Genomic DNA, 27,318 nt, shown 5'->3' on the forward strand with positions numbered 1-27,318 from the left:
CGGTGGATTATCTCAGAATAAGAGATGATCACTTTGACAGGAGCTTTGACGGAAAAATTAGAGCAACCCCCCCACACCCCCTCCCCCATAGTGCATCAAATATGTATGGAAATCACAGACACCTACAAGGATAATAAGTTGTGAGAGTAGCTGCTTTCAAGTTACTTCATATCGACTGGGATTAGCATAACTGCATCCAAAAAAAAGTTCACAAATAATGTACCATGGGCACTTCGAGAGAGAGGCCAAAACTAGATTTCCAAACGGGAAATGAAGCAGTGCAAGTGACCAAAATGTCAGAGGGGGAAACACACTTTTGGACCAGTGACCTGATTTTAAATTGGTTATGTAATAATATAGGACTAGTCTACAAATGAAAGCACTAATTTGGCACAAGGCTATTTATGAAAGCATTTGATACGAACATGCAGAGGTTGATTGGAAGTGGCAGGTAAAAGCAACATTTAGTGTGCGAAGAGATTTTAAAAGCGAGAAAAGGAGAGCTCAGTGTCAACACATTCCTGTTACAATGAAGAGCAAGGAGACCAGAAACTGCAGATAGCAGAATCTTGAGGGGATAAAAAAATGAGAGAGAAACTCATCAGGTCGGTCGCACAGGGAGGAATCTGCAACGTGCCATTCGCATTTCAAAACAAGTGGGCTTGAGGAAGCCGCTGATTGGTGGAAGCAGACAAGAGGGAGCAGCTGATTGGGAGTCAGATCACTGCTAATTTCTTCCAGCAGTTTGTATTGTATTGTATTGTACTTATTATACTCCTCTCATTGTATCCTAGGTAAGAGGGGAGTATGAGTGCCAGGGCAGTTTACTGTTCTGGATGTCAGATGTGGGAGGTCAAGGAATCTGATAGCCTTCCAGACGTCAACATATGCGCCGAGATGGGGCTCCGAAGGGACCGTATTAGGAACCTGGAGCAGCAGCTCGATGACCTCCGTCTGGTCAGGGAGAGCGAGGAAGTCATTGAGAGGAGTTACAGAGAGGTGGTCACTCCAAGACCACAGGAGGCAAGCAAGTAGGTCACGGTTAGGAGGGGCAAGGGGCACAGGCAGGGACTAGAGAGTACCCCGTGGCTTTACAACTTGACAATAAGTACTCCTGTTTCAGTACTGTTGGGGGGGGGGGTGGGGGGACAGCCTACCTGGGGGTAGCAACAGCGGCCGGGCCTCCGGTACAGAGACCGGTCCTGTTGCTCAGAACGGTAAGGAAAAGAAGAGGGCAGTAGTAATAGGGGACAGGCAATTCTGTGGACGCAGTCGGGAGACCCGGATGGTTGTTTGCCTCCCTGGTGCCAGGGTCTGGGATGTGTCTGAACGTGTCCAAGATATCCTGAAATGGGAGGGAGAGGAGCCCGAGGTCATGGTACATATAGGTACCAATGACATGGGTAGAAAAAGAGAAGAGGTCCTGAAAGGAGAATTTAGGGAGTTAGAAGGAGGGTTAAAGAGAAGGACCGCAAAGGTAACAATCTCGGGAATACGGCCTGTGCCACGCGACAGTGAGAATAGGAACGGAGCGAGGTGGAGGATAAAGGCATGGTTGAAGGACTGGTGCAGAGGGCAGGGATTCAAGTTTCTGGATCATTGGGACCTCTTTTATGGGAGGTGCAACCTGTACAAAAAGGATGGGTTGCACTTGAACCCGAGGGGGACCAATATCCTGGTGGGGAGATTTACAAAGGCTACTGCGGAGACTTTAAACTAGAACGGTTGGGGGGGAGGGACTGAAATTGGGAAAGCTAGCAGTCAGTGTGTGAGGCAGAGAAGGGTAGCACTCGGACACAAAATGTAGGGCAGAAAGAAGAAAAAGATAATAAACAAAGAATGCAAGGGGATGGGTTTCTTAAATGTGTATATTTTAATGCTAGGAGCATTGTAAGAAAGGTGGATGAGCTTAGACCTGGATTGACACCTGGAAGTATGATGTTGTGGTGATCAGTGAAACATGGTTGCAGGAGGTCTGTGATTGGAAACTAAATATTCCAGGATTTCGTTGCTTCAGGTGTGATAGAATTGGAGGGGCAAGAGGTGGAGGTGTTGCATTGCTTGTCAGGGAAGATATTACAGCAGTCCTTTCGCAGGATAGATTAGAGGGCTCGTCTAGGGAGGTTATTTGGGTGGAACTGAGAAATAGGAAAGGTGTAGCAACACTTATAGGGGTGTATTATAGACTGCCTAATGGGGAGCAAGAATTGGAAGAGCAAATATGTAAGGATATCGCAGATATTAGTAGTAAGCACAAGGTAGTGATTGTGGGAGATTTCAATTTTCCACACATAGACTGGGAAACACATTCTGTAAATGGGCTGGATAGTTTGGAGTTAGTAAAATGTGTGCAGGATAGTTTTTTGCAGCAATACATAGAGATACCTCCTAGAGAAGGGGCAGCGCTGGACCTCCTGTTAGGAAATGAGACAGGTCAGGTGGCAGAGGTATGTGTTGGGGAACACTTCGGGTCCAGTGATCACAATACCATTAGTTTCAATATCATTATGGAGAGGGTCAGAACTGGACCTAGGGTTGAGATTTTTATAATATATTTTTTTTTATTAAAGGTAATCAATTACAGTGCTTCAAACAACTTTATATCAAATTAATTCAATTTGCATTAAGTAAAACACTAATAATACTTATCTACTATTTTTTTTTGGAGAAAGGCTAACTTTGAGGAGATGCGAAAGGATTTAAAAGGAGTGAATTGGGACATTTTTTTTATGGGAAAGATGTGGAAGAGAAATGGAGGACATTTAAAGGTTAAATTTTAAGAGTACAGAATCTTTATGTCTCTGTTCGGTTGAAAGGAAATAGTAAAAATTGGAAAGAGTCATGGTTTTCAAGGGAAATTGAACACATGGTTCGGAAAAAGAGAGAGATCTACAATAATTACTAGACTAAGTGGGACCCGTTGGGTCCCAGCATCACACAGGAGGGCTGGTCATCCAACGCAATATTCCACCTCTCCACCAATTCTAATATTGGTGGCCAGTTGGGGGGGGGGGGGGGGGTTTCTGGAGCGCTAGTATGGGTGTTGTGGGCTGAAGGGACTGGTTTCCAGAGGGCTAGTATGCAAATTGAGCGCCAAATGGATTCTTGGGCTGGCGTCTGTCAATCAAGCCTGTTGTGCTGTCAACTCACTCACTCACGGCTGGTGGGCTGGTAGTTGACTCACGGCTAATCCTTGAAATTCAATTTCAAGCAGGGTATAAGGCCACCAAATTCAAGTGCAGTTTCTTACCACTTTTAGCAGGGTGCAAGGCCACCAAATTCAAGTGCAGTTTCACACCATTTGAAGTAGGGTGCAAAGCCACTAAAGACAGCGAGTTGTGACCTCTCCCTCCTCCATCTTGCAGAGACTGAGCCACACCCACATTTCCGGGTTTTACAACCCCTCCCCCCCCCCCCCCCCCCCCCCCCACTGGAAAAGGTGTGGCTTTCATGGGGTGATTGACAGGAGAGAGATTCTCAACATTTTTTAAAACACTAATAACACTTATTTTTCATTGATGGGAAGAATTCTCTGCATCTGCTCAGCGGAGGGGGACTGAGTAAGATGGCCAAAAATCACAGCCGTAAGTGGTAGCGTTTTATCTAAATTCAATATACAGTGCAAACAGGAAGTAAGTGCATTTACAGTCGTGCCTTTTAACTGCAAGCCAATGCACCCAAGCCACCATTTGCAGTAAGTAGTGCCTTTCAACTTCATGCCACCATTTACAGTAAGTGGTGTCTTTCAACTTCAAGCCACGCCCAAGCCTTCATTTGCAGGAAGTAGTGCCTTTCAACTTCAAAGCTCCCAAGCCACCATTTGCAGTAAGTAGTGCCTTTCAACTTCAAGCCAAAGCAATCAAGCCACCATTTGCAGTTAGTGCCTTTCAACTTCAAGCCACAATTTGCAGTAAGTAGTGCCTTTCAAATTCAGGCCAATGCACCCACGCCCCCCATTTGCAGTAAGTAGTGCCTTTCAACATCATGCCACAATTTGCAGTAGGTAGTGCCTTTCAATTTCAAGACACACCCAAGCCAACCGGAGGAGGAGGGAGGGGGGAGGGGGGGGGGGGGGGGGGGGGCTTTCTGGAGTGCTAGTATGAACCATTTTAGAACCAACAGACCCATTCTGGCCAGCCTTGGAACCAACAGGCCCATTCTGGCCAGCCTTGGAACCAACAGGCCCATTCTGGCCAGCCTTGGAACCAACAGGCCCATTCTGGCCAGCCTTGGAACCAACAGGCCCATTCTGGCCAGCCTTGGAACCAACAGGCCCATTCTGGCCAGCCTTGGAACCAACAGGCCCATTCTGGCCAGCCTTGGAACCAACAGGCCCATTCTGGCCAGCCTTGGAACCAACAGGCCCATTCTGGCCAGCCTTGGAACCAACAGGCCCATTCTGGCCAGCCTTGGAACCAACAGGCCCATTCTGGCCAGCCGTGGAACCAACAGGCCCATTCTGGCCAGCCTTGGAACCAACAGGCCCATTCTGGCCAGCCTTGGAACCAACAGGCCCGTTCTGGCCAGCCTTGGAACCAACAGGCCCGTTCTGGCCAGCCTTGGAACCAACAGGCCCGTTCTGGCCAGCCTTGGAACCAACAGGCCCGTTCTGGCCAGCCTTGGAACCAACAGGCCCGTTCTGGCCAGCCTTGGAACCAACAGGCCCGTTCTGGCCAGCCTTGGAACCAACAGGCCCGTTCTGGCCAGCCTTGGAACCAACAGGCCCGTTCTGGCCAGCCTTGGAACCAACAGGCCCGTTCTGGCCAGCCTTGGAACCAACAGGCCCGTTCTGGCCAGCCTTGGAACCAACAGGCCCGTTCTGGCCAGCCTTGGAACCAACAGGCCCGTTCTGGCCAGCCTTGGAACCAACAGGCCCGTTCTGGCCAGCCTTGGAACCAACAGGCCCTTTCTGGCCAGCCTTGGAACCAACAGGCCCGTTCTGGCCAGCCTTGGAACCAACAGACCCGTTCTGGCCAACCTTGGAACCAACAGACCCATTCTGGCCAGCCTTGGAACCAACAGACCCATTCTGGCCAGCCTTGGAACCAACAGCCCCATTCTGGCCAGCCTTGGAACCAACAGCCCCATTCTGGCCAGCCTTGGAACCAACAGCCCCATTCTGGCCAGCCTTGGAACCAACAGCCCCATTCTGGCCAGCCTTGGAACCAACAGCCCCATTCTGGCCAGCCTTGGAACCAACAGCCCCATTCTGGCCAGCCTTGGAACCAACAGCCCCATTCTGGCCAGCCTTGGAACCAACAGCCCCATTCTGGCCAGCCTTGGAACCAACAGACCCATTCTGGCCAGCCTTGGAACCAACAGACCCATTCTGGCCAGCCTTGGAACCAATAGACCCATTCTGGCCAGCCTTGGAACCAATAGACCCATTCTGGCCAGCCTTGGAACCAATAGACCCATTCTGGCCAGCCTTGGAACCAATAGACCCATTCTGGCCAGCTTTGGAACCAATAGACCCATTCTGGCCAGCTTTGGAACCAATAGACACATCCTGGCCAGCTTTGGAACCAATAGACCCATTCTGGCCAGCTTTGGAACCAATAGACCCACCTTGGCCAGCTTTGGAACCAATAGACCCACTTTGGCCAGCTTTGGAACCAATAGACCCACTTTGGCCAGCTTTGGATCCAACAGACTCATTTTGGCCAGCTTTGGAACCAATAGACCCATTTTGGCCAGCTTTAGAACCAATAGACCTATTTTTGCCAGCTTTAGAACCAATAGACCTATTTTTGCCAGCTTTAGAACCAATAGACCTATTTTTGCCAGCTTTAGAACCAATAGACCTATTTTTGCCAGCTTTAGAACCAATAGACCTATTTTTGCCAGCTTTAGAACCAATAGACCTATTTTTGCCAGCTTTAGAACCAATAGACCTATTTTTGCTAGCTTTAGAACCAATAGGCCTATTTTTGCCAGCTTTAGAACCAATAGGCCTATTTTTGCCAGCTTTAGAACCAATATACCTATTTGTGCCAGCTTTAGAACCAATAGACGTATTTGTGCCAGCTTTAGAACCAATAGACCTATTTTTGCCAGCTTTAGAACCAATAGACATTGTTTTGCAAGCTTTAGAACCAATAGACACTTTTTGCAAGCTTTAGAACCAATAGACACTTTTTGCAAGCTTTACAACCAATAGACATGTTTTTGCAAGCTTTAGAACCAATAGACATTTTTTTGCAAGCTTTAGAACCAAGAGACATTTTTTTGCAAGCTTTAGAACCAATAGACACTTTTTTTGCAAGCTTTAGAACCAATAGACACATTCTGCAAGCATTTTAGAACCACTAAGGGCACTTACATTTGAGTAGACATGTGTTCAGTGTTATTCACAGCTCAGAGAAACGTGACCCTCTGCCTTCTCCATCTTGAAGAGTGAGTGAGGCACACCACTTCCTTGTTTTTATAGTCCCTCGCCCCTGCCGCCAGCGGGGGCAGCAGAGAGAACGGGGAATTTTGTAAAAACATTAATATCGCTATCATTTTTAATCAACGGGAAAAATCCTCGGCACACATGCGGCGGAGGGGGGCTCTGAGCGAGGTGGCCAAAAGTGACGGCCGTAGGTGGCGTCATTCTCTCGGAAATCGCAGCACAGATGGCCAAAACCGGTCAAGAACAGACTTTTAGTAATATAGATATGCAGCATGGAGTAAATGAGGTGCTTGAGGAGTATAAAGAATGTAAAAAGAATCTTAAGAAAGAAATTAGAAAAGCTAAAAGAAGATATGAGGTTGGTAAGGTGAAAGTAAATCCAAAGGGTTTCTACAGCTATATTAATAGCAAAAGGATAACGAGGGATAAAATTGGTCCATTGGAGAGTCAGAGTGGACAGCTATCTGCAGAGCCAAAAGAGATGGGGGAGATATTGAACAATTTCTTTTCTTCGGTATTCACCAAGGAGAAGGATATTGAATTATGTGAGGTAAGGGAAACAAGTAGAGTAGCTATGGAAACTATGAGATTCAAAGAAGAGGAAGTACTGACAGTTTTGAAAAATATAAAAGTGGATAAGTCTCCAGGTCCTGACAGGATATTCATTCAATGACTAGGACATTGAGGGATGTTAGTGTAGAAATAGCAGGAGCTATGACAGAAATATTTCAATTGTCATTAGAGACGGTAATAGTGCCGGAGGATTGGCGTACTGCGCATGTTGTTCCATTGTTTAAAAAGGGTTCTAAGAGTAAAGCTAGCAATTATAGACCGGTTAGTTTGACGTCAGTGGTGGGCAAATTAATGGAAAGGATACTTAGAGATAATATATATAAGCATCTGGATAAACAGGGTCTGATTAAGAACAGTCAACATGGATTTGTGCCTGGAAGGTCATGTTTGACTAATGTTCTTGAATTTTTTTGAAGAGGGAAATTGATGAGGGTAAAGCAGTGAATGTTGTCTATATGGACTTCAGTAAGGCCTTTGACAAGATTCCTCATGGAAGGTTGGTTAAGAAGGTTCAATTGTTGGGTATCAATGGTAGAGTAGCAAGATGGATTCAACAGTGGCTAAATGGGAGATACCAGAGAGTAAAGGTGGATGGCTGTTTGTCAGGTTGGAGGCCGGTGACTAGTGGGGTGCCACAGGGATCTGTGTTGGGTCCACTGTTGTTTGTCATGTACATCAATGATCTGGATGATGGTGTGGTAAATTGGATTAGTAAGTATGCAGATGATACTAAGATAGGTGGTGTTGTGGATAATGAAGTCGATTTTCAGTCTACAGAGAGATTCAGGCCATTTGGAAGCGTGGGCTGAAATATGGCAGATGGAGTTTAATGCTGATAAGTGTGAGGTGCTACATCTTGGCAGGACAAATCAAAATAGGACGTACATGGTAAATGGTAGTGAGTTGAGGAATGCAGTTGAACAGAGGGATCTAGGAATAACGGTGCACAGTTCCCTGAAGGTGGAATCTCATGTAGATAGGGTGGTAAAGAAAGCTTTTAGTGTGCTGGCCTTTATAAATCAGAGCATTGAGTATAGAAGTTGGGATGTAATGTTAAAATTGTACAAGGCATTGGTGAGGCCAATTCTGGAGTATGGTGTACAATCTTAGTTGCCTAATTATAGGAAGGATGTCAACAAAATAGAGAGAGTACAGAGGAGATTTACTAGAATGTTGCCTGGGTTTCAGCAACTAAGTTACAGAGAAAGGTTGAACAAGTTAGGTCTTTATTCTTTGGGGCACAGAAGGTTAAGGGGGGACTTGATAGAGGTCTTTAAAATGATGAGAGGGATAGACATAGTTGACGCAGATAAGCCTTTCCCATTGAGAGTAGGGAAGATTCAAACAAGAGGACATGACTTGAGAATTAAGGGACAGAAGTTTAAGGGCAACATGACGGGGAACTTCTTTACTCAGAGAGTGGTAGCTGTGTGGAATGAGCTTCCAGTGGAAGTGGTGGAGGCAGGTTCGATTTTATCATTTAAAAATAAATTGGATAGGTATATGGACGGGAAAGGAATGGAGGGTTATGGTCTGAGTGCAGGTAGATGGGACTGGGGGAGAATAAGTGTTTGGCACGGACTAGAATGGCCGAGGTGGCTTGTTTCCATGCTGTAATTGTTATATGGTTATAGGTCAGGCAGCATATGTGGAGGGAATGGATAAACAAGATGTTGAGTTGAGACCCTTCTTCAGACTTATTGTACTAAGAGGGCATAACTAAGAGGGGCAGGACAATGCCTGGCAAGTGTAAGGTGGATAAATGTGAGGAAGGGACTGATTGACATAGGGACATCATTTTGAATGCTCAACTCCATTTAAGGCCAGTCCTTGTTGATTGAAGCTATCTTATCCTTCTGCTTGTCTGGCATAGAAGTGAGTTTAAGCGGGGAAAACAGTGGATGAAGAACATGAGATAGGCAAGCTTCAAGTCCTTGGTTGTAGTGGTGATATTTAGGAGAGATTCACATATCTACAGTTGGCCAGGAGACCATCCGAATACTTTCACAAACAGCAATGAGTGCAGAGTATGGGATGCAAGAAAAAAAATCAGCAAGATGCCTTTGAAATCGCACCAACCTGCACCAGTACACACAGACAATGCCCAAATGACCACTGCAAGCTTACTATCCTCCCCCAGCAAAAGGCTGGAAACAGCACCAACGCTGTGGGAAGCGCACCAGAGACTATTTAAGTTATGGGGCACTAAGATGAGCCTTGATGACACAACCACTACTTGCCTACCAATCAGACCTCTTATTGAACATCTACAATATCTTCATTTTTATGCCATTCGCTTTCTTTACTGCCTGTTGACAATGGTTTCATGGAACACAAACTTGATACTCTTTCAGAATTACAGCATCCTGCCACTGCTACTTTTCACATGCAACCAACAGCCAGTATCCCGAGAGAGCGGTCATCTGCACAGAGAAGACACGGTCAGGAGTTGGACATTCGCTAATATGCCCTTTACTGAAAAATTAGCCGTTGCCTGTCAGTTTTCTTCCAGCACTAGGACAGAGGAAATTAGACGCCAACAGGATATAACTGGCAAGTGCATGCAAATGTGATATTTCACCTACAAATTTGGCTAGTAATATTTATTTAGCATTGTGCCTAAGCTCTGGGAAATTTTCTAATGATTGTACAATGTTCAATCTCTTTTGCATACCTCAAAAAAAATGAAGTGAGTTTCATACCAGGCTAACATCAAAGCATGAATTGAAAGCTGGGAAACTGCTTTGACACAACTGTAAGACAAATGACCATCTCCAGCAGACAAGGGAATAACCACCTAACCATGGTATTTCCTATTGACATCCCAGTGGTCAACATTGACCAAAACACAACTGAAGAAGCCACCTAAATGCTGTGATTACAGGAGAAGGTGACAGAATGGGTTTAGAGAAGCTTCATTGGAAGCTTCATTTTGTCAGGAATGTGGTGGAATATTCTCCACTTGCCTGAATGAGTGCAGTTCCAACAAGACTGTTTTTCAAGGAGGCGAGGAGGCCAAAGAACGACATTGATGTTTAAAAAACGCTGAGGGGCTAGTAGTAAATATTTAACTCAAAGCAGAGCGAATCCAGAGTGCTTGGGTTTAAGAGTTAGGAGGACCTGGGAAGATGTTTATTCCACCAAGAAAGGGGTTAGTATCCAAGGCACACTGCAAGAGGCATTCTAGTACACAAGGGGCACTCAAACTGCCAAAAGCATGCAAGTCCTGGTGGCTACATGCGAAGAGTGGCAGTGGCAGGATCATAAATGCTGTAGTTCTGAAAGAGAGTATCAAATGTGTGCTCCATGAAACCATTGCCAGTCCCACAGTGTTCCTCTGTAATACTGGCCATCTGATGGAGATCAGAATAGAGGAGGGTTGCAATATACTGGAAGTTGCTTTGGAACTTTGTTGTGCAGAGTCATGATGGTAACAGACTGATCTTGCATAGCAAAACTATGGCCTTCCAGTGTGATATCTAGATATGTTGGCAGGTGTCTGTTTGTGCTGTGACATTAACATTAATGTTGTATTAGATTCCTGGTTCATTCCCACTGTTAACCAGTATCTTGGTAACTGTGTTTCCCAATAATAGTCAGACAATTGGCCCAGCCATGGTTAGAACACAAGGATGCAGTTGCCCTCCTCCAGATTGTGTTACTCCATTTGCACAGCACAGTTCCAGCTGAGTTCCTGTGGCAAGAAGCGACTCAGTGAGTGTAGTGCATGTAACCTATGATGTACTGTTGGGATATCTTGTGTGTTTAGTTTGCAACATAAAGTAAGCATGCAGGTACAGCAGCCAGTGAAGAAAGCGAATGGCATCTTGGCCTTCATAACAAGAGGAGTTGAGTATAGGAGCAAAGAGGTAATTCTGCAGTTGTATAGGTCCCTAGTGAGACCACACCTGGAGTATTGTGTGCAGTTTTTGCTAGTGGGGGAATGCGAGGGTTCACAAGGTTAATTCCCGGGATGGCGGGGCTGTCATATGCTGAGAGAATGGAGCAGCTGGGCTTGTATACTCTGGAGTTTAGAAGGATGAGAGGAGATCTTATTGGAACATATAAGATTATTAAGGGTTTGGACACGCTAGAGGCAGGATACATGTTCCCGATGTTTGGGGAGTCCAGAACCAGGAGCCTCAGCTTAAGAATAAGGGGTAAGCCATTTAGAACAGAGACGAGGAAATACTTTTTCACACAGAGAGTTGTGAGTCTGTGGAATTCTCTGCCTCAGAGGGCAGTGGAGGCCGGTTCTCTGGATACTTTCAAGAGAGCTAGATAGGGCTCTTAAAGATAGCGGAGTCAGGGGATATGGGGAGAAGGCGGGAACAGGGTACTGAATGGGGATGATCAGCCATGATCACATTGAATGGCGGTGCTGGCTCGAAGGGCCGAATGGCCTACTCCTGCACCTATTGTCTACAGATTTGCACAAGAAAATAGGATCAGTAATGATGGATATTCAATGGATGAAGGGGTCCGTTTCTGTGCTGTTTAATTCTGTAGCCTATTAAAAATTCCATGACAGGGATGGTCCAGTGGTGGTCCAGCAGCGCTGTTTGCTTTTTCTTTATTGTGAATTACTTTTGACAAATACCATGATTCCTTGCGTTATTCAGAATACCGAACTCACTTATTCTAGCCCCTGACAGTGTTGGCATTGACACCACAAAGAAAGAGTGCAAAATCGTCTGGGAACCCATAACAGTCAGTCTCGCACACTCAACTTGCTGCTCTCTGGCTTCCTTTGAAGAGAGCATTAGCAACCCAGTTAGTGATGAATTGCAAGGTGTTGCAAATATCTCCAGCTTAAATTTGAAAGGAGCCCATTGCATAGAAAGTTCAGTGCCATGGGCATAGAGTGATACAGTGTGGAAACAGGCCCTTCGGCCCAACTTGCCCACACGTCCCAGCTACACTAGTCCCAGTAGAGACACAATAAACCAAGTGACTTCTATTAGCATTGTGAATTTTCTGTAATTTGGTCAGTCAGGCAGACTGGGAATTATGAAGGTTGGCTTGTTTTCCTTGAATAGCAGAGGCTGATAGGGCCTTAAAATCTTGTGTCTGATGCTGAATGTCTCATCTCCAAAACATGCATGAGGAACTTGAGGAGCAATCTTTGCACTGTGAGTGGTGGGAATATGGAATGTTTACAGGTGATAACCCTTAATTTTCCATTGACAAGGTGCCCTCTCCTAATTCCCCATTTACAACCACCCCTTTGTCCTCATCTACAGGTGTGACTAAAAATTACGAGCATCAAATAACCTACATGTCCCTACTTCGACATCTTAACAGCAACTGGTAATACTGTGCCTAAGCAACACAAATATTGCAAAATAAAGTGCCACATTTCAGTGATGCTTCCTTATTGAAACATAGACACCAACCATTGTTTCCCACTGTGGGTTATACATCCAGGCACCAGACAGTTGCTCAGGATTGGTTCCTTTATCATCCAAAAATGGACACCCATGGTACTCCAGCACAGGATTATGTATTAAAGCGATTGGCAAGGACCTAATTAAGTTACTGTCAATTACATTCAGTGCCGATTATATAGCAACATTTTCACTTCAAACCTTTCTGAACAAGGTGTTAAACCTAACTACTCATTCATGGAACAACAGTTATAAAGAAAGAGAAAACTGAAAAAGTTGTGCTTACACAGTCCTGAAATATCCAACATGTTGGAGATCCCCCTGTCACACATATCCAGGTCTGGTAGATTCTTTTCCTTGCATTCTTCCACCATCTTCTTCAGCGATTTCGACATTTTCTGTACAAATAATATATAAAAGTTTATCATATGTGGAAGACACAAAATGCTGGAGAAACTCAGCGGGTGAGGCAGCATCTATGGAGAAAAGGAATTGGCGACGTTTCGGGTCGAGACCCTTGACAAGACTATTAGTCTGAAAAAGGGTCTCGACCCGGAACGTCGCCAATTCCTTCTCTCCATAGATGCTGCTTCACCCGCTGAGTTTATTCAGCATTTTGTGTCCACCTTCGATTTTATCAGCATCTGCAGCACTTTCTTAACCAAAATATATGATATGTGCAGGTTAAATTATGAACCGAGGCGATCTAAAGTTTCAAGAAGCAACAAGGGCCTCTAACTATATACTTTTCTAACCGCACAAATGAAAACAACCCATTTCGTCTTAACCTTTCCTGTCCCACATTATTCATTATTCGGAATTGAAAGTAAAATAAAACATCCACTAACTTCGATTACTTACCAGAAACTCTAGGAAACGCCGCCAGATACAAAAAAAACCAGTTCACGCCCAGCCGGAAGTAACAAGAAAGGAATTGCTGCTTCTGTGAATGCTTTTGCTTTAGAAGGACATGAGCGCGGAGCAGCCGGAGCAGCGAGAACAGCCGCCAATTGCAGCGGCAAGAGGCGCGTCCACCCACCCGCCCTGCAATGTCCCCGTCCTATCACTATGGCCCGGACCGCCCAACCGGCCGCTGCACAACCGCCAATCACCACCACCGTCCATTCACATGGGTGCATTTCATCTATGTGTAGGAAGAGACTGCAGATGCTGCTTTAAACCGAAGATAGAAGACACACTAATGCGAGTAACTCAGCGGGACAGGCAGCATATCTGGAGATAAGGAATGCGTGACATTTCGGGACGAGACCCTTCATACCGCAGAATGCCTGTCCCGCTAAGTTACTCCAGTTTTCTGTATCTATCTTCTGCTTTGCATCCATCCCAGATTGGAGGGTGGTGCCAATCAGCTTTGACTCTTCCACCCAACCGAAGGACCAGCAATTACTTGGAGGCAGTGAAGCAAGTACTCCAATGATTTTACAACCCAGTGGTATGATATTGATTTATTTAACCTAAGTATGATCAAGCCATGATCATATTGAATGGCGGTGCAGGCTCGAAGGGCCGAATGGCCTACTCCTGCACCTATTTCTATGTTTCTAACCCTTGCATCCCCCTCTTACTCCATCCCTCCCCCACCCAAGTTGTACTTGCTTCAAAGTCGTCTTGTTGAGTCTCATTGTCTGTAACTCGTTTTCACCTAGCCCACAGCTAACAATGGCCTGTTTCCTTTATCATTACTTTTTTGCATATTTTTCATTCATTTGTTCGATATCTCTCTATATCACCGCCTATACCTCTCGTTTTCCTTTCCCTTGACTCAGTCTGAAGAATGGGCTTGACCCAAAACGTCACCTATTCCTTTTCTCCAGAGATGTTGTCTGACCCTCTGAATTACTCCAGCTTTTTGTGTCTTTCTTCCGTTATCTATTGTCAGCACCGCTTGGAAATTTTCCCGGGTAAGATAAAAAGACATCTCGGTATCATTTATAAATTTACGAGTGTTTGGGTTCCGAATAATGCGTTTTAACAATGGCTTACCATGCGGACTTAATCTGTTCACGTTTTTTACAGTTCAGTTTAGTTTATTGTTACGTGTACCGAGGTACAGTGAAAAGCTTTTGTTGCGTACTATCTATAATCTATAATTATAATCGATCCATTTACAGTGTGCAGATACATGATAAGGGAATAGCGATTAGTGCAAGGTATAGCTAGCAAAGTCCAATCAAAGATAGTCCAAGGATCACCAAATAGGGTAAAAATTGTACAGCATTGCTCTCTGGTTGTGTTGGTCGCAGCGGCCTCTGCAGTCTGTCTGTCTTTTTTTAGTTTATTGTCCTGTTGAGTGTATAGTTTGTGGTGGGTTTTTGACTGTATGGGGGGGGGGTGGGTGGGGGAAACTTTTAGATCTCATCCCTGTACGATATTGACTCCTAGGAATTTGAAGTTTTCAAGCATTTCTATTTCGGCACCGTCAATGCAAACTGTGGTATGTGTACCACTTCGCTCCTGATTTGATTACTATCTCCTTTGTCTTGCTGACATTGAGAGAAAGGTTGCTGTCTCGACACTAGGACATGAAGTTCTCAATCTCCTTCCTATACTTCGTCTCATCATTATTTGATATCCGGCCCACAATGGTGATGTCCTATCTAATCGGTCAAATAGTTGGAACCCTTATCATAAAAGAGACATGTACGTGGTGAAGACAGACATAAAAAACTGGAATAACTCAGCGGGTCATGCAGCATCTCTGGAGAGAAGGAATGGGTGACGTTTCAGGTTGAGACCTTTCTTCAGACCCGAAACGTCGCCTATTCCTTCTCTCTGTAGATGCTGCCTGACCCGCTGAGTTATTCCAGCATTTTGTTTCGATCTTTGTTGTAAACCAGCATCTGCAGTTCCCATTTTGTTTCTACCTTCGGTGTAAACCAGCATCTGCAGTTCCTTCCTACACAAGTACATGATAGGATGTGTTTAATAAACTTTTCAAACGTTCAGTTAAAACATTTTCAAATAAGTGTACAATTTATTATTCCCACTTTTAATAAAAGGCTGTCAACTTAGGGATGCGGCAGGGAGTGTAGGGCCTTAGTGGTGGAAAAGTTATTAGATGGATGCTGTGATTGCAGTATTGATTTGCATTTGGAAACACAATGACTATTGGTGATAGTGGACATGACTTTGGTCCTGCAAAATTGTGAGCTTTTCGAAGAATTTTCACTCAGAAGGTCACAAAATGCTGGAGTTCCTGATTTCCTGATTCCCACATTTCTGTAAACTTCAGCTTATTTCAGCACCCAGAAAAGGCTGGGTTATACTCAGGCTATACTCAAGCTAATATTTTACTTAATCCATTCTAATTATAAAATATTTCATTATTAACTAAGAAATTATCAGTAATTCAGCAGGTCATGCAGCATCTCTGGAGAACATGGATGGGTGACTTTTTGGGTTGAGCCCCTTCTTCAGTCTGAAGAATGGCCGCGACATGAAACATCACTTACCCCTGTTCTCCAGAGATGCTGCCGGACCTGCTGAATTACTGATCATTTCTTAGTTAATAATGAAATATTTTATAATTAGAATGGATTAAGTAAAATATTAGCTTGAGTATAGCCTGAGTATAACCCAGCCTTTTCGGGGTGCTGAAATAAGCTGAAGTTTGCAGAAATGTGGGAATCAGGAAATTGGAGGCCAGCTTTCAAACTGCCGTTCAAGCTGGTTCCTGTTATGTGCCAAGTAGAACACCATTCACAATGGTGAGAAGGGATGTACTTTCTGGGAAGGTTCAGCAAGGATGAGCTTCCTGAGAACTTGGTATTCTCTGCTAACATGAATTTCAGTGGGTAGCTGACATTCAAATATTATCTTGTTAAGACAGAATTGTAATGGTTGGGTTTCTTGACTAACTTCCTGCTTTCGAATGTTTGGGATCAACAGTTTTATGATTGATAGAAGCACAGGATGGCAAATTTATTGTATCAGTGACAAGCATACTTTGATTGGGTAGATTTGTATTAAACATCATTGCTGCCATTCTGTATGAACATGTGACTATGTTTCCAAAACATTATAAAAGAAGCTGTATGTCTTCATTCATTCGAGTGTTAGCCCAGGGAGAGCCAAGTATCGGCTGTATGCTTGACTTTGTATCTCCTAACACTTTCGCCGGCTCAATGATCAGTAAAGCTTGTTGGTTTTACCTAACTTATCGTGAGTTGTCTGTTTTAAGAAATGAACTTTAACATTACTCCAGCACTTTGTGTTCTTTTATGTATTAACGAGCATTTGTAGATCTTTGTTTATTCACTCAGAGGGTGGTGGGTATATGGAGGCAGCTTCCAGAGGATGTAGTTGTTGCATAGAACAGCATTTAAAAGATCCTTGGACAGCTACATGGATAGGAAAGGTTTTAAATATATATGGGCCAAACACAGATAAATGGAACTAGCTTAAATTGGGCATCTTGCTCGGAATGGACTCTAGGTGACTGAGAGGATTGACAAAGGCAGGGCTACATGTAATTTTGCAAAGCCTTTGACTAGGACCTACATGGTACACCTACATGGTACACAAGACAGGAAGTTCTGAATCCTAGGGATCCAGAGTGACTCGCAAATTAGATACAAAATTGATGGAGGGAGGAGAACTATATTCTGTACTCCCATTTGCTCTACCTATTGTACTTGAGTTTGACTTGATTGTATGGTTTAGTGGAGAGTTGGCAGTTGGAGGCCTTTGACCAATGGTGTGTCCCAAGGATATGCGCTGTCTCCATAATTGATGTTATAGTGGACAGTGAAATAGATAGCAAAGGAATTGCAGAGGGAATTTATCCCTTTGTTGTACCAACCATCTGAACTTGTCTTACCACAATTAAAGATTAGTGTATCAAGATTTTCTGTTTCTAGTCTCCCCCCACTTTAATATTGTATTATTTTTATACTTCAATTTGATTTAAGAATATGTGGCATTCTGTGCCACGGAAGGCAGTGGAGGACAATTCACTGGATGTATTCAAGAGAGAGTTAGATATAGCTCTTAGGGCTAAAGGAATCAAGGGATATGGGGAAAAAGTTGGAACAGGGTACTGATTCTGGATGATCAGCCATGATTATATTGAATGACGGTGCTGGCCTACTCCTGCACCTACTTTCTATGTTTCTAAGACATTATGGGTATGGCAATATAATCGAGGGCTATCTGTCGCCATGGCAAATGGGGAATCTGAATACAAAAAATAATATTCCTCTGGATTCATTTTTTGGGGGGAAAAAAGCTAACTTAATTAACAGGGATTGTGAAAATGTGGGATTGTCATCAAATCCATCTAGTTACCAATATTCTGAAGGGAAGGATAAAGAAGGACAGCATCATACAGCACAGAAATTGTCCATTCAGCCACCTTATCCATACTGACCATCAAGCACCCATCCATACTATTTCCATTTACCAGTATTTGGACCATATATAGCTTTCTATGGCTTAGTGATTCAAAGTGATTCAAATCCTCATCTAGGTATGGATTAAATATTGTGAGGTACCTGCCTTCATTATCCCCACAGGCAATGCCATCCAAATTACAACCACGTTGTGAGTGAAAACGGTTTTTTGATCCCTTCTGCCTCTGCCTTTATCAAATCTTTTCCCTCTAGTTTTAGATACCTCTGCCATGGGGAAATGATTCAGACCATCTAGCCAACCATGTTCCTCATAATTTGGCATACCTCTGTCAAGTCCCCCCTCAGCCTCATCTGCTCTGAGTAAAACCGACAGTTTGTTGAAGAAGGGTCTCAACCCAAAACGTCACCCATTCCTCTCCAGAGATGCCGTCTGTTCTGCTGAGTTATTCCAGCATTTTGTATCTATCTTTGGTGTAAACCAGCATCTGCACTTCCTTCCTACACTGTTTATGCAATCTCTTCTTATAACTGACTTTCCAACCCAGTCAGTATCCTGGTGAATCTCTACAGTGCAATGACATCCTTTCTATGTTGTGATGACCAGAACTGCAAGAGTACTCCAGCTGTGGCTTAACGCGTGTAATCCATAGTTATACTATAACCTTCCTGCTCTTATGCTCTAAAGCCTGACTAATGAATGGAAATAAGCCTTCTTCATCACCTTATCTACCTTCCACCTTCATGGAGCCTTGGATGTATACACTGAAATACCATTGTTCCTTAAGACTGCCTATGCCCCTACCATTCATTATGTATAAAGTGTTAGAGTAACTCAGCAAGTCAGGCAGCAGCTCTGGAGAACATGGATAGCTATGTTTTGGGTCACCTATCCATATTCTCCAGAGATGCTCTCTGACCCGGAGATGCTTTCTTGATTAGTACAGGTGTTAGAGGTTATGGGGAAAAGGCAGGAGAATGGGGTTAGGAGGGAGAGATAGATCAGCCATGGTTGAATAGTGGAGTAGACTTGATGGGGCGAATGGCCTAATTCTATTCCTATTCCTTATGACCCACTAGTTACTCCAGCACTTTGTGTCATTTTTTGTAATCTAGCATCAGCAGCTCCTACATCCATTGCCTATATCTTAATTGTCCTCCAGGAATGAATCACCTCGCACTTATCTGGATTAAATTGCCATTGTTCTGCCCATTTTACCAACTGATAAATATCATTCTGCAGTTTACAAATATTCTCTTCACTTCAACAACCACAACATGGCTAATACTTAAATTAGGTCTCCAGGTGGTTGATTCTTCAGTAGACAATAAGTGAAAGCATTGTCAATGAACACGTACATCACATGAATACAGGAATGAAGATCATATTTATTCTGCTTCACTTTTATTACTTATGCATAGCATACATACCTACCTCCAACATGGACATGCACACTCTTTCTTGGTGGTAACTAGCCTTACCAGTATGCTTAATAGTTTGAACAAAATTAAAAAGATAAACCTTTGAAAGAGTATTGACAATGGGGAGCATTATTCAAATTTTTTTTTTCAATGCCTATCTATGGAATTTATCAATAAAACATTGTTGCCAATAGGGAATAATTTATGATGCTGTGATATGTATATAATGTATAATATAAGTTGGCTTCATATATATTAATAGAGTACATGTTTCTGTTTATTTTGCAATTAAATGTAGTTTTACATAGAGCATCTTTTTCTTTTGGGGTTCAGTGGATTTTTCACACAATGCAAGATTTGCGTCGTTGTAAATGTTAAGTGTCTATGCCAATGAAAGCTGTTGGAAGAATTCAGCAGGACTGGCAGCAACTAATGAGGGATTGGGCAGATGATCAATCTGCAATTTGAGAGGGAGAAGGTTAAATCAGAAGTGTCAGTGTTGCAGTTGAACAAAGGGGACTATGAAGGCATGAGAGAGGAGCTGGCCAAGGTCGACTGGAAAAGGATCCTAAAAGGAACGACGGTGGTACAGCAATGGCAGGAATGTTGGGGCATAATCCAGAAGATGCAGGATCATTTCATTTCAGAGGAAGAAAGATTCTAAGGGGAGTAAGAGGCAACCGTGGTTGACAATGGGAGTTAGGAACGGTATAAAACTAAAAGAAAAGGTGTATAACACAGCAAAGAGTAGCGGGAAGCCAGAGGATTGTGAAACTTTCAAAGGACATCAGAAGGTAACAAAATGGGCAATACGGGGTGAAAAGATGAAGTATGAAGGTAAGAATATAAAGAAGGATAGTAAAAGCTTCTTTAGGTACGTTAAGAGAAAAAGATTAGTAAAGACAAATGTGGGTCATTTGAGGGCAGAAACAGGAGAAATTATTGGGGAACAAGGAAATGGCAGAAGAGTTGAACAGGCACTTTGTTTGTGTCTTCCTTAGTGAAGACAGAACCAATCTCCCAGATGTACTAGAGGACAGAGGATCTAGGGAGTCAGAGGAATTGAAAGAAATTTGCATTAGGAGAGAAATAGTATTGGGTAGACTGATGGGACTGAAGGCTGATAAATCCTGAGGGCCTGATGGTCTGCATCCCAGGGTAATCAAGGAGGTGGCTCTAGAAATCGTGGATGCATTGGTGATCATTTTCCAATGTGCTATAGATTCAGGATCAGTTCCTGTGGATTGGAGAGTAGCTAATGTTATCCCACTTTTCAAGAAAGGAGCTAGAGAGAGAAAACGGTGAATTTTAGACCAGTTAGCATGACATGGGGAAGATGCTGGAGTCAATGATTAAAGAAATAATAACAGCGCATTTGGATAGCAGTAAAAGGATTGGTCCAAGTCAGCATGGATTTATGAAAGGGAAATCCTGCTTGACTAATCTTCTTATTTTTTGAGGATGTGACAAGTAAAATGGATGGAGGAGAGCCAGGGGATGTAGTGTATCTGGACTTTCAGAAAGCCTTTGATAAGGTCCCACACAGGAGATTAGTGGGCAGAATTAGAGCTCATGATATTGGGGGTAGGGTATTAACATGGATAGAGAATAGGTTGGCAGACAGGAAACAAAGAGTAGGAATAAACGGGTCCCTGTCAGAATGGGAAGCAGTGACGAGTGGAGTGCCGCAAGGCTCAGTGCTGGGGCCGCAACTATTTACAATATATATTAATGATTTAGATTATGTAATTAAAAGTAACACTATCAAATTTGCAGATGACAAAGCTGGGTGGCAGTGTGAACTGAGAAGAGGATGCTAGGAGGTTGCAGGGTGACTTGAACAGGTTGAGGGAGTGGGCAGATGCATGGCAGATACAACATAATGTAGATAAATGTGAGGTTTTTCACTTTGGCGGCAAGAACAAGGAGGCAGATTATTATCTCAATGGTGTCAGATTAGGAAAGATGGAAGTGCAACGAGACCTGGGTGTACACCAGTAACTGAAATTAAACAAGCAGGTACAGCATGCAGTGAAGAAAGCTAATGGCATGTTGGCCTTCATAACGAGAGGATTTGAGTATAGGAGCATTGAGGTCCTTCTGCAGTTGTACAGGGCCCTCTAGAGACCACACCTGGAGTATAGTGTGCAGTTTTGGTCTCCTAATTTGGGGAAGACATGCTTGCTATTAAGGGAGTGCAGCGTAGGTTCACGAGGTTAATCCCCGGGATGGCGGGACCATATAGGAAAGATTGGAAAAACTGGGCTTGTATTCACTGGAATTTAGAAGGATGCGAGGGGATCTTATAGAAACATATAAAATTATAAAAGGACTGGACAAGCTAGTTGCAGGAAAAATGTTCCCAATGTTCGGGGAGTCTAGAACCAGGGGCCACAGTCTAAGAATAAAGGGGAGGCCATTTAAAACTAAGATGAAAAAAATTCTCTGCCACAGAAGGCATTGGACGCCAATTCACTGGATGAATTTAAAAGAGAGTTAGATAGAGCTCTTGGTTCTAGCGGAATCAAGGGGTATGGACAGGCACGGGTTACTGATTGTGGATGATCAGCCACGATCACAATGAATGGTGGTGCTGGCTCGATGGGCCAAATGACCTCCTCCTGCACCTATTTACTATGTTTCTATGACCAAAAACGTTATCTGTCCATTCCCTCCATAGGCTCTGCCTAGCCTGCTAAGGTTATCTGGCAATTTGTATTTTCCTGAAGATTCCAGCATCTTCAGTTTCTTGGGTTTCAAGTTTCATATATGCTCGTAGAGACTTTTCTAGAGTCTACGTGCAAAATTGAGATCTATTGGTGATTCTGAGACAGTAAACCAAAGCAAAGTTTCAGTTCATGCCATGAATAGTAAGTGCATTAGCCCAACAGAATACAAAAAAAAAGATTTTTAGCTCATTCAGTTTTATCATGTCAATACAGAATATTTTGAAAATGGCAAATTGGCTCTCCACATACTCTATCAGTCGAAGAGGTGCTGAAGGTACTATCATGTTTGAAGGTAGACAAACCTCCAGGGCCTGATCATATATATCCGAGGACATTGTGGGAAACCAGAGAGGAAATTGCGGGAGCCCTGGTTGAAATTTACGAGTCGTCTTTAAATACAGGAGAGGTGCCGGAAGACTGGAGGGTGGCAAATGTTGTGCCTTTATTCAAGAAGGGCTGCAGGGAAAATGCTGGGAACTGCAGGTCAGTGTGCTTAATATCTGTAGTTGGAAAATTATTAGAGGGTATTCTGAGGGATAGGATATACAGGTATTTAGACAAGGGCTGATTAGGGATAGTCAGCATAGTTTTGTATGTGACAGGTCGTGTCTCACAAATCTGATTGAGTTTTTGAAGACGTGATCCAAAAAGGTAGATGAGGGCAGAGCTGCAGATGTTGTATATATGGACCAATAAAGCATTTGACAAGGTTCCTCATGGTAGGCTGCTCTGGAAGGTTAGATTACATGGGATCCAAGGAGAGATAGCTGAATGGATAGAAAATTAGCTTCATAAAAGGAAGCAGAGGGTGATGGTGGAAGATTGCTTCTTGGACTGGAGGCTGTGACTAGTGGTGTGCCTCAGGGTTCGGTGCTGGGCCCGTTATTGATTGTCATCTATATCAATGATTTGAATGAGAACATACACAGCAAGTTAAGCAAGTTTGCTGATGATACAAAAGTGGGTGGTTTTGAAGATAGTGAAGATAGTTGTGAACAATTGCAGCAGGATCTTGATCAATTGGTCAAGTGGGCTGAGGAATGGTTGATGGAATTTAATGCAAAAAAAAGTGAGGTGTTGCATTTGAAGAATAAGCTGCCAGAGGAGATAGTTGAGGCAGGGACTATCCCAACATTTAAGATGCAGTTAGACATGGATAGGACAGGTTTGGAGGGATATGGACCAAATGCTGGCAGGTGGGACTAGTGTAGCTGGGACATGTTGGCCAGTGTGGGCAAGTTGGTGCAAAGGGCCTGTTTCCACACTGTATCACTCTATGACTCTTTGACATACCCTGCCTGAATTGCTGAGTATTTCCAACATTTTCCTTTTTTTGTTGGACGTCTTTGAATTTTGTTGTGGAACTTTATTCTGGTCCTTACATTGATCACAGCAACTGACTCCTCCCACAGAATAGTTTGTGAGGACAGTTGAATTTGAAATATTGTATTCACTGTTGTTGACTATTGGAATATTAATTCACATTTTTGTGAATAATGTCGTCATAATCAAATGTATCTCGGGCTTCTATTAATAACTGATAGTGTATCCTTTAAGTGAGACAAATATGCTTCTGTGGGTATTCCCCAAAGTGTGTGGGTGACATGACTGACAAGTTTGAATAGCTAAGAGTGTGTACAAGCTATAAATATGAGAGAAAGGTTTACACCAACATTAAATATGATTGTGTGGGATGAGTCGAGAGTCAAGAGTGTTTTATTGTCATATGTCCCAGGATGAAATTATTGCTTGCTGCAGCACAACAGAATATACAAGATACAAGATACATTTATTTGTCACATGTACCAATTGGTACAGTGAAATGTGTGGTCACCATACAGCCATACGAATAAAAAAAAGAACACAACACACGATAGACTCCAACATAAAACATCCCCACACAGCGGAATCAAAGTTTCCCACTGTGAGGGAAGGCACCAAAGTTCAGTCATCTTCTCTGATGTTCTTTGATGTTCACCCATGGTCGGGGCCTCCCGAAGCCCCCTGCAGTCGCCGCTACGGGTGGCCCGATGTTCAGGCTCGTTCGCCGGGATGATGGAACTCCGACGTTGGAACGGGAGAACAACCTCAGCGGGTGGACTTCCGAATCGGCCACTTCCTACCTGAGACCGACTAGTGGCCGACTAGGAAAAGGGGAGATGCAGCGAGACCTGGGTGTCATGGTACACCAGTCATTGAAAGTGGGCATGCAGGTGCAGCAGGCAGTGAAGAAAGCGAATGGTATGTTAGCTTTCATAGCAAAAGGATTTGAGTATAGGAGCAGGGAGGTTCTACTGCAGTTGTACAGGGTCTTGGTGAGACCACATCTGGAGTATTGCGTACAGTTTTGGTCTCCAAATCTGAGGAAGGACATTATTGCCATAGAGGGAGTGCAGAGAAGGTTCACCAGACTGATTCCTGGGATGTCAGGACTGTCTTATGAAGAAAGACTGGATAGACTTGGTTTATACTCTCTAGAATTTAGGAGATTGAGAGGGGATCTTATAGAAACTTACAAAATTCTTAAGGGGTTGGACAGGCTAGATGCAGGAAGATTTCTCCCGATGTTGGGGAAGTCCAGGACAAGGGGTCACAGCTTAAGGATAAGGGGGAAATCCTTTAAAACCGAGATGAGAAGAACTTTTTTCACACAGAGAGTGGTGAATCTCTGGAACTCCCTGCCACAGAGGGTAGTCGAGGCCAGTTCATTGGCTATATTTAAGAAGGAGTTAGATGTGGCCCTTGTGGCTAAGGGGATCAGAGGGTATGGAGAGAAGGCAGGTACGGGATACTGAGTTGGATGATCAGCCATGATCATATTGAATGGCGGTGCAGGCTCGAAGGGCCGAATGGCCTACTCCTGCACCTAATTTCTATGTTTCTATGTTTCTATGAGACCGCGGCTCCCGGTCCACATACCGCGCTGGGCAGAGATTCATGCTGCGGCCCTCGGCAAAGGGTCCTAGGACTCCGCGATATTGGTCATCGCCGCCCGTGCTGGGAGCTCTACGAACCACAGCTCCGCGATGTTGAAACAGCAGGCCCAACACGCCGGAGCTTCAAATGGCGATCCAGGTAAGGCATCGCCCACTCAGCAGTGAATCCAGTGCTGCGCCGCCGCTGCAGCTCTGGTCCGGTCCCCGGCAGGAAAGGCCGCGCTAATCCAGATGGTAGTTGGCAAGGGGGGTCGAGGACGCGACTCGAAGAAAAGACGCATCCTCGCCGGGAAGTGACTGGGGAAACGGCTTCCCCCTTACCCGTCCCCCTCCCCCACATAGAAACACTAAAGAAACCTCCACAACATAATTTTAAAAACATATTTTTTTAAAAAGATAGAAAAAACAGACAAACTGCAGGCAGAGGCAGCCATATGAATATGTAAACATTGTGCACTCTAAATAATACGATAAACGAGAAAGAGAAAAAAAAAGTTCAGTGTGTATATATACACATACTCACTTATATACACACACGCACACATACTCAAAAAAACAAACAACAGTGGAATAATAATAATGATAATAGTCTGTTGCAATTCAGAGCTTATGAGGTTGGAGTGTTTAATAGCCTGACGGCGATTACTGAACCTGGACTTTACAGTTCTCAGGCTCCTGTACCTTCTTCCCAATGACAGTGGTGAGATGAGTGTGTGGCCAGGATCGTGTGGGTATCTGATGATGTTGCCTGCTTTTTTGAGGCAGCGACTACGATAAATCCCTTCGATGGTGGGGAGGTCAGAGCCGGTGATGGACTGAGCAGTGTTCGCAACTTTTTGCAGTCTTTTCCGCTCATGGACGTTCAAGTTGCCTCGATCGTACACGAGCCGGTCGTGTTAGCAGGCCGGTCGTGAAGTATCCGGACTATGTTTGAGTCTGTCATCGGTTGTGATTTTTGCTTTGCTTAGTTATGGGGATGTAGATTAGTGGCTCATATTATGAGTCATGCTTTTGTAGTTACGCCCACTAGCTTATTAGCGTCGCGGTCTACTGCACTCTCCAGTACGAAGTTAATTCTCAAGTAAGAACTTAGAAACATTGTAACATAGAAAATAGGTGCAGGAGTTGGCCATTCGGCCCTTCGAGCCTGCACCGCCATTCAATATGATTATGGCTGATCATCCAACTCAGTATCCTGTACCTGCATTCTCTCCATACCTCTTGATCCCTTTAGCCACAAGGGCCACATCTAACTCCCTCTTAAATATAGCCAATGATCTGGCCTCGACTACATTCTGTGGCAGAGAATTCCATAGATTCACCACTCTCAGTGGAAGTGGAAGTGGCGGCGCTGTGATACAGCTGCGGCTCGCCTGCAGTCTGTCTGTTTTTACTTTTTATGTCGGTTTTTTTTTGTCTAGTTTAGTAATTTTTTTGGTTATTAGGTGGTGTTATGTGTGTGGGGGGAGGGTGAAACAGAGCTTTCTGTCTCTCCCTACGGGGGAATGCGACTTTTTGTCGTATCCCCCTTCTCTTCCCCCGTCTGCGCTGAGGCCTAATGGCGGAGCTGGCGGCCTCCAACCTGCGACCGACCTCGAGGGTCCGGAGGTAGAGCCAGCCAGGACTCACCAACGCGAGGCTGGCCGTCTTCGAGCTGTGGCGACGTCCGGGTAGCGGCACGACTCGGCGCTCCGGTGAGGGCGAACGGTGCGGAGCTGAGACACTCCTGTGCGGCCGGCACGGCTACCGGCTGGAAGGTGCTCCCGTGTGAGCAGCCCGGTGCAGGGCTGAGACGCTGCCTTGTGGGCGGCCCGGTGCGGAGCGGAGACGGTGCTACGGCGGCTGAGGCGGCGTTCTGGCGGCGGCGACATGGATCCTGGGCTCGGCCGCGGGCCGGTGGAGGACAATGTCGGGAGCTCGCAGGTCACTGGCTGGTGCCTGTTTTCCGGAGCACCCGTTGCAACAGCTGCGGGCAGCTTCGACCACCCCCCGGGCCGCCATCGCCCGGTGGGGTATCGCCTCGGCGCAGAGGGAGAAGAGGAGGGAAGAGACAGTAACTCTAAGACTTTTGCCTCCATCACAGTGAGGAGGTGTTTGGTGAACTCACTGTGGTGGATGTTAATTTGTGTTTATTGTGTTTTGTTATTATTACATGTATGGCTGCAGGCAACAGCATTTCGTTCAGACCGAAAGGTCTGAATGACAAATAAAGGTATTCAATTCAATTCTCTGTGTAAAAAATGTTTTTCTCATCTCAGTCCTAAAGGATTTCCCCTTTATCCTTAAACTGTGACCCCTTGTTCTGGACTTCCCCCACATCAGGAACAATCTTCCTGCATCTAGCCTGTCCAACCCCTTAAGAATTTTGTAAGTTTCTATAAGATCCCCCCTCAACCTTCTAAATTCTAGTGAGTACAGACTTGTGGTTGTTTATTCTAAATAAACAGTGTATAACCTGTCAAGGTGTGAGGTCTTTATTATTACAAGGACTCTAAACCAACAGGAATG

The 27,318-nt window shown here is 44.4% G+C and overlaps 1 protein-coding gene across 1 annotated transcript in view; it reads right to left on the reverse strand.

Annotated features, from left to right (window-relative positions):
• The window catches only part of rsu1 (Ras suppressor protein 1), a 197,260-nt gene extending 183,909 nt beyond the window's left edge, over nt 1–13,351 (reverse strand). Inside the window, exons 1-2 of the mRNA XM_033013184.1 lie at nt 13,216–13,351; nt 12,641–12,752 (exon numbers count right to left, since the gene is read on the reverse strand). Coding sequence (XP_032869075.1) covers nt 12,641–12,749 — 109 coding nt within the window. The 5' untranslated portion in view covers nt 12,750–12,752; nt 13,216–13,351. The remainder of the gene's footprint in view (nt 1–12,640; nt 12,753–13,215) is intronic.
• Between the last annotated feature and the right edge of the window lie 13,967 nt (nt 13,352–27,318).

Source organism: Amblyraja radiata, chromosome 2 (assembly GCF_010909765.2).
Source record: "Amblyraja radiata isolate CabotCenter1 chromosome 2, sAmbRad1.1.pri, whole genome shotgun sequence".
NCBI lineage: Eukaryota > Metazoa > Chordata > Chondrichthyes > Rajiformes > Rajidae > Amblyraja > Amblyraja radiata.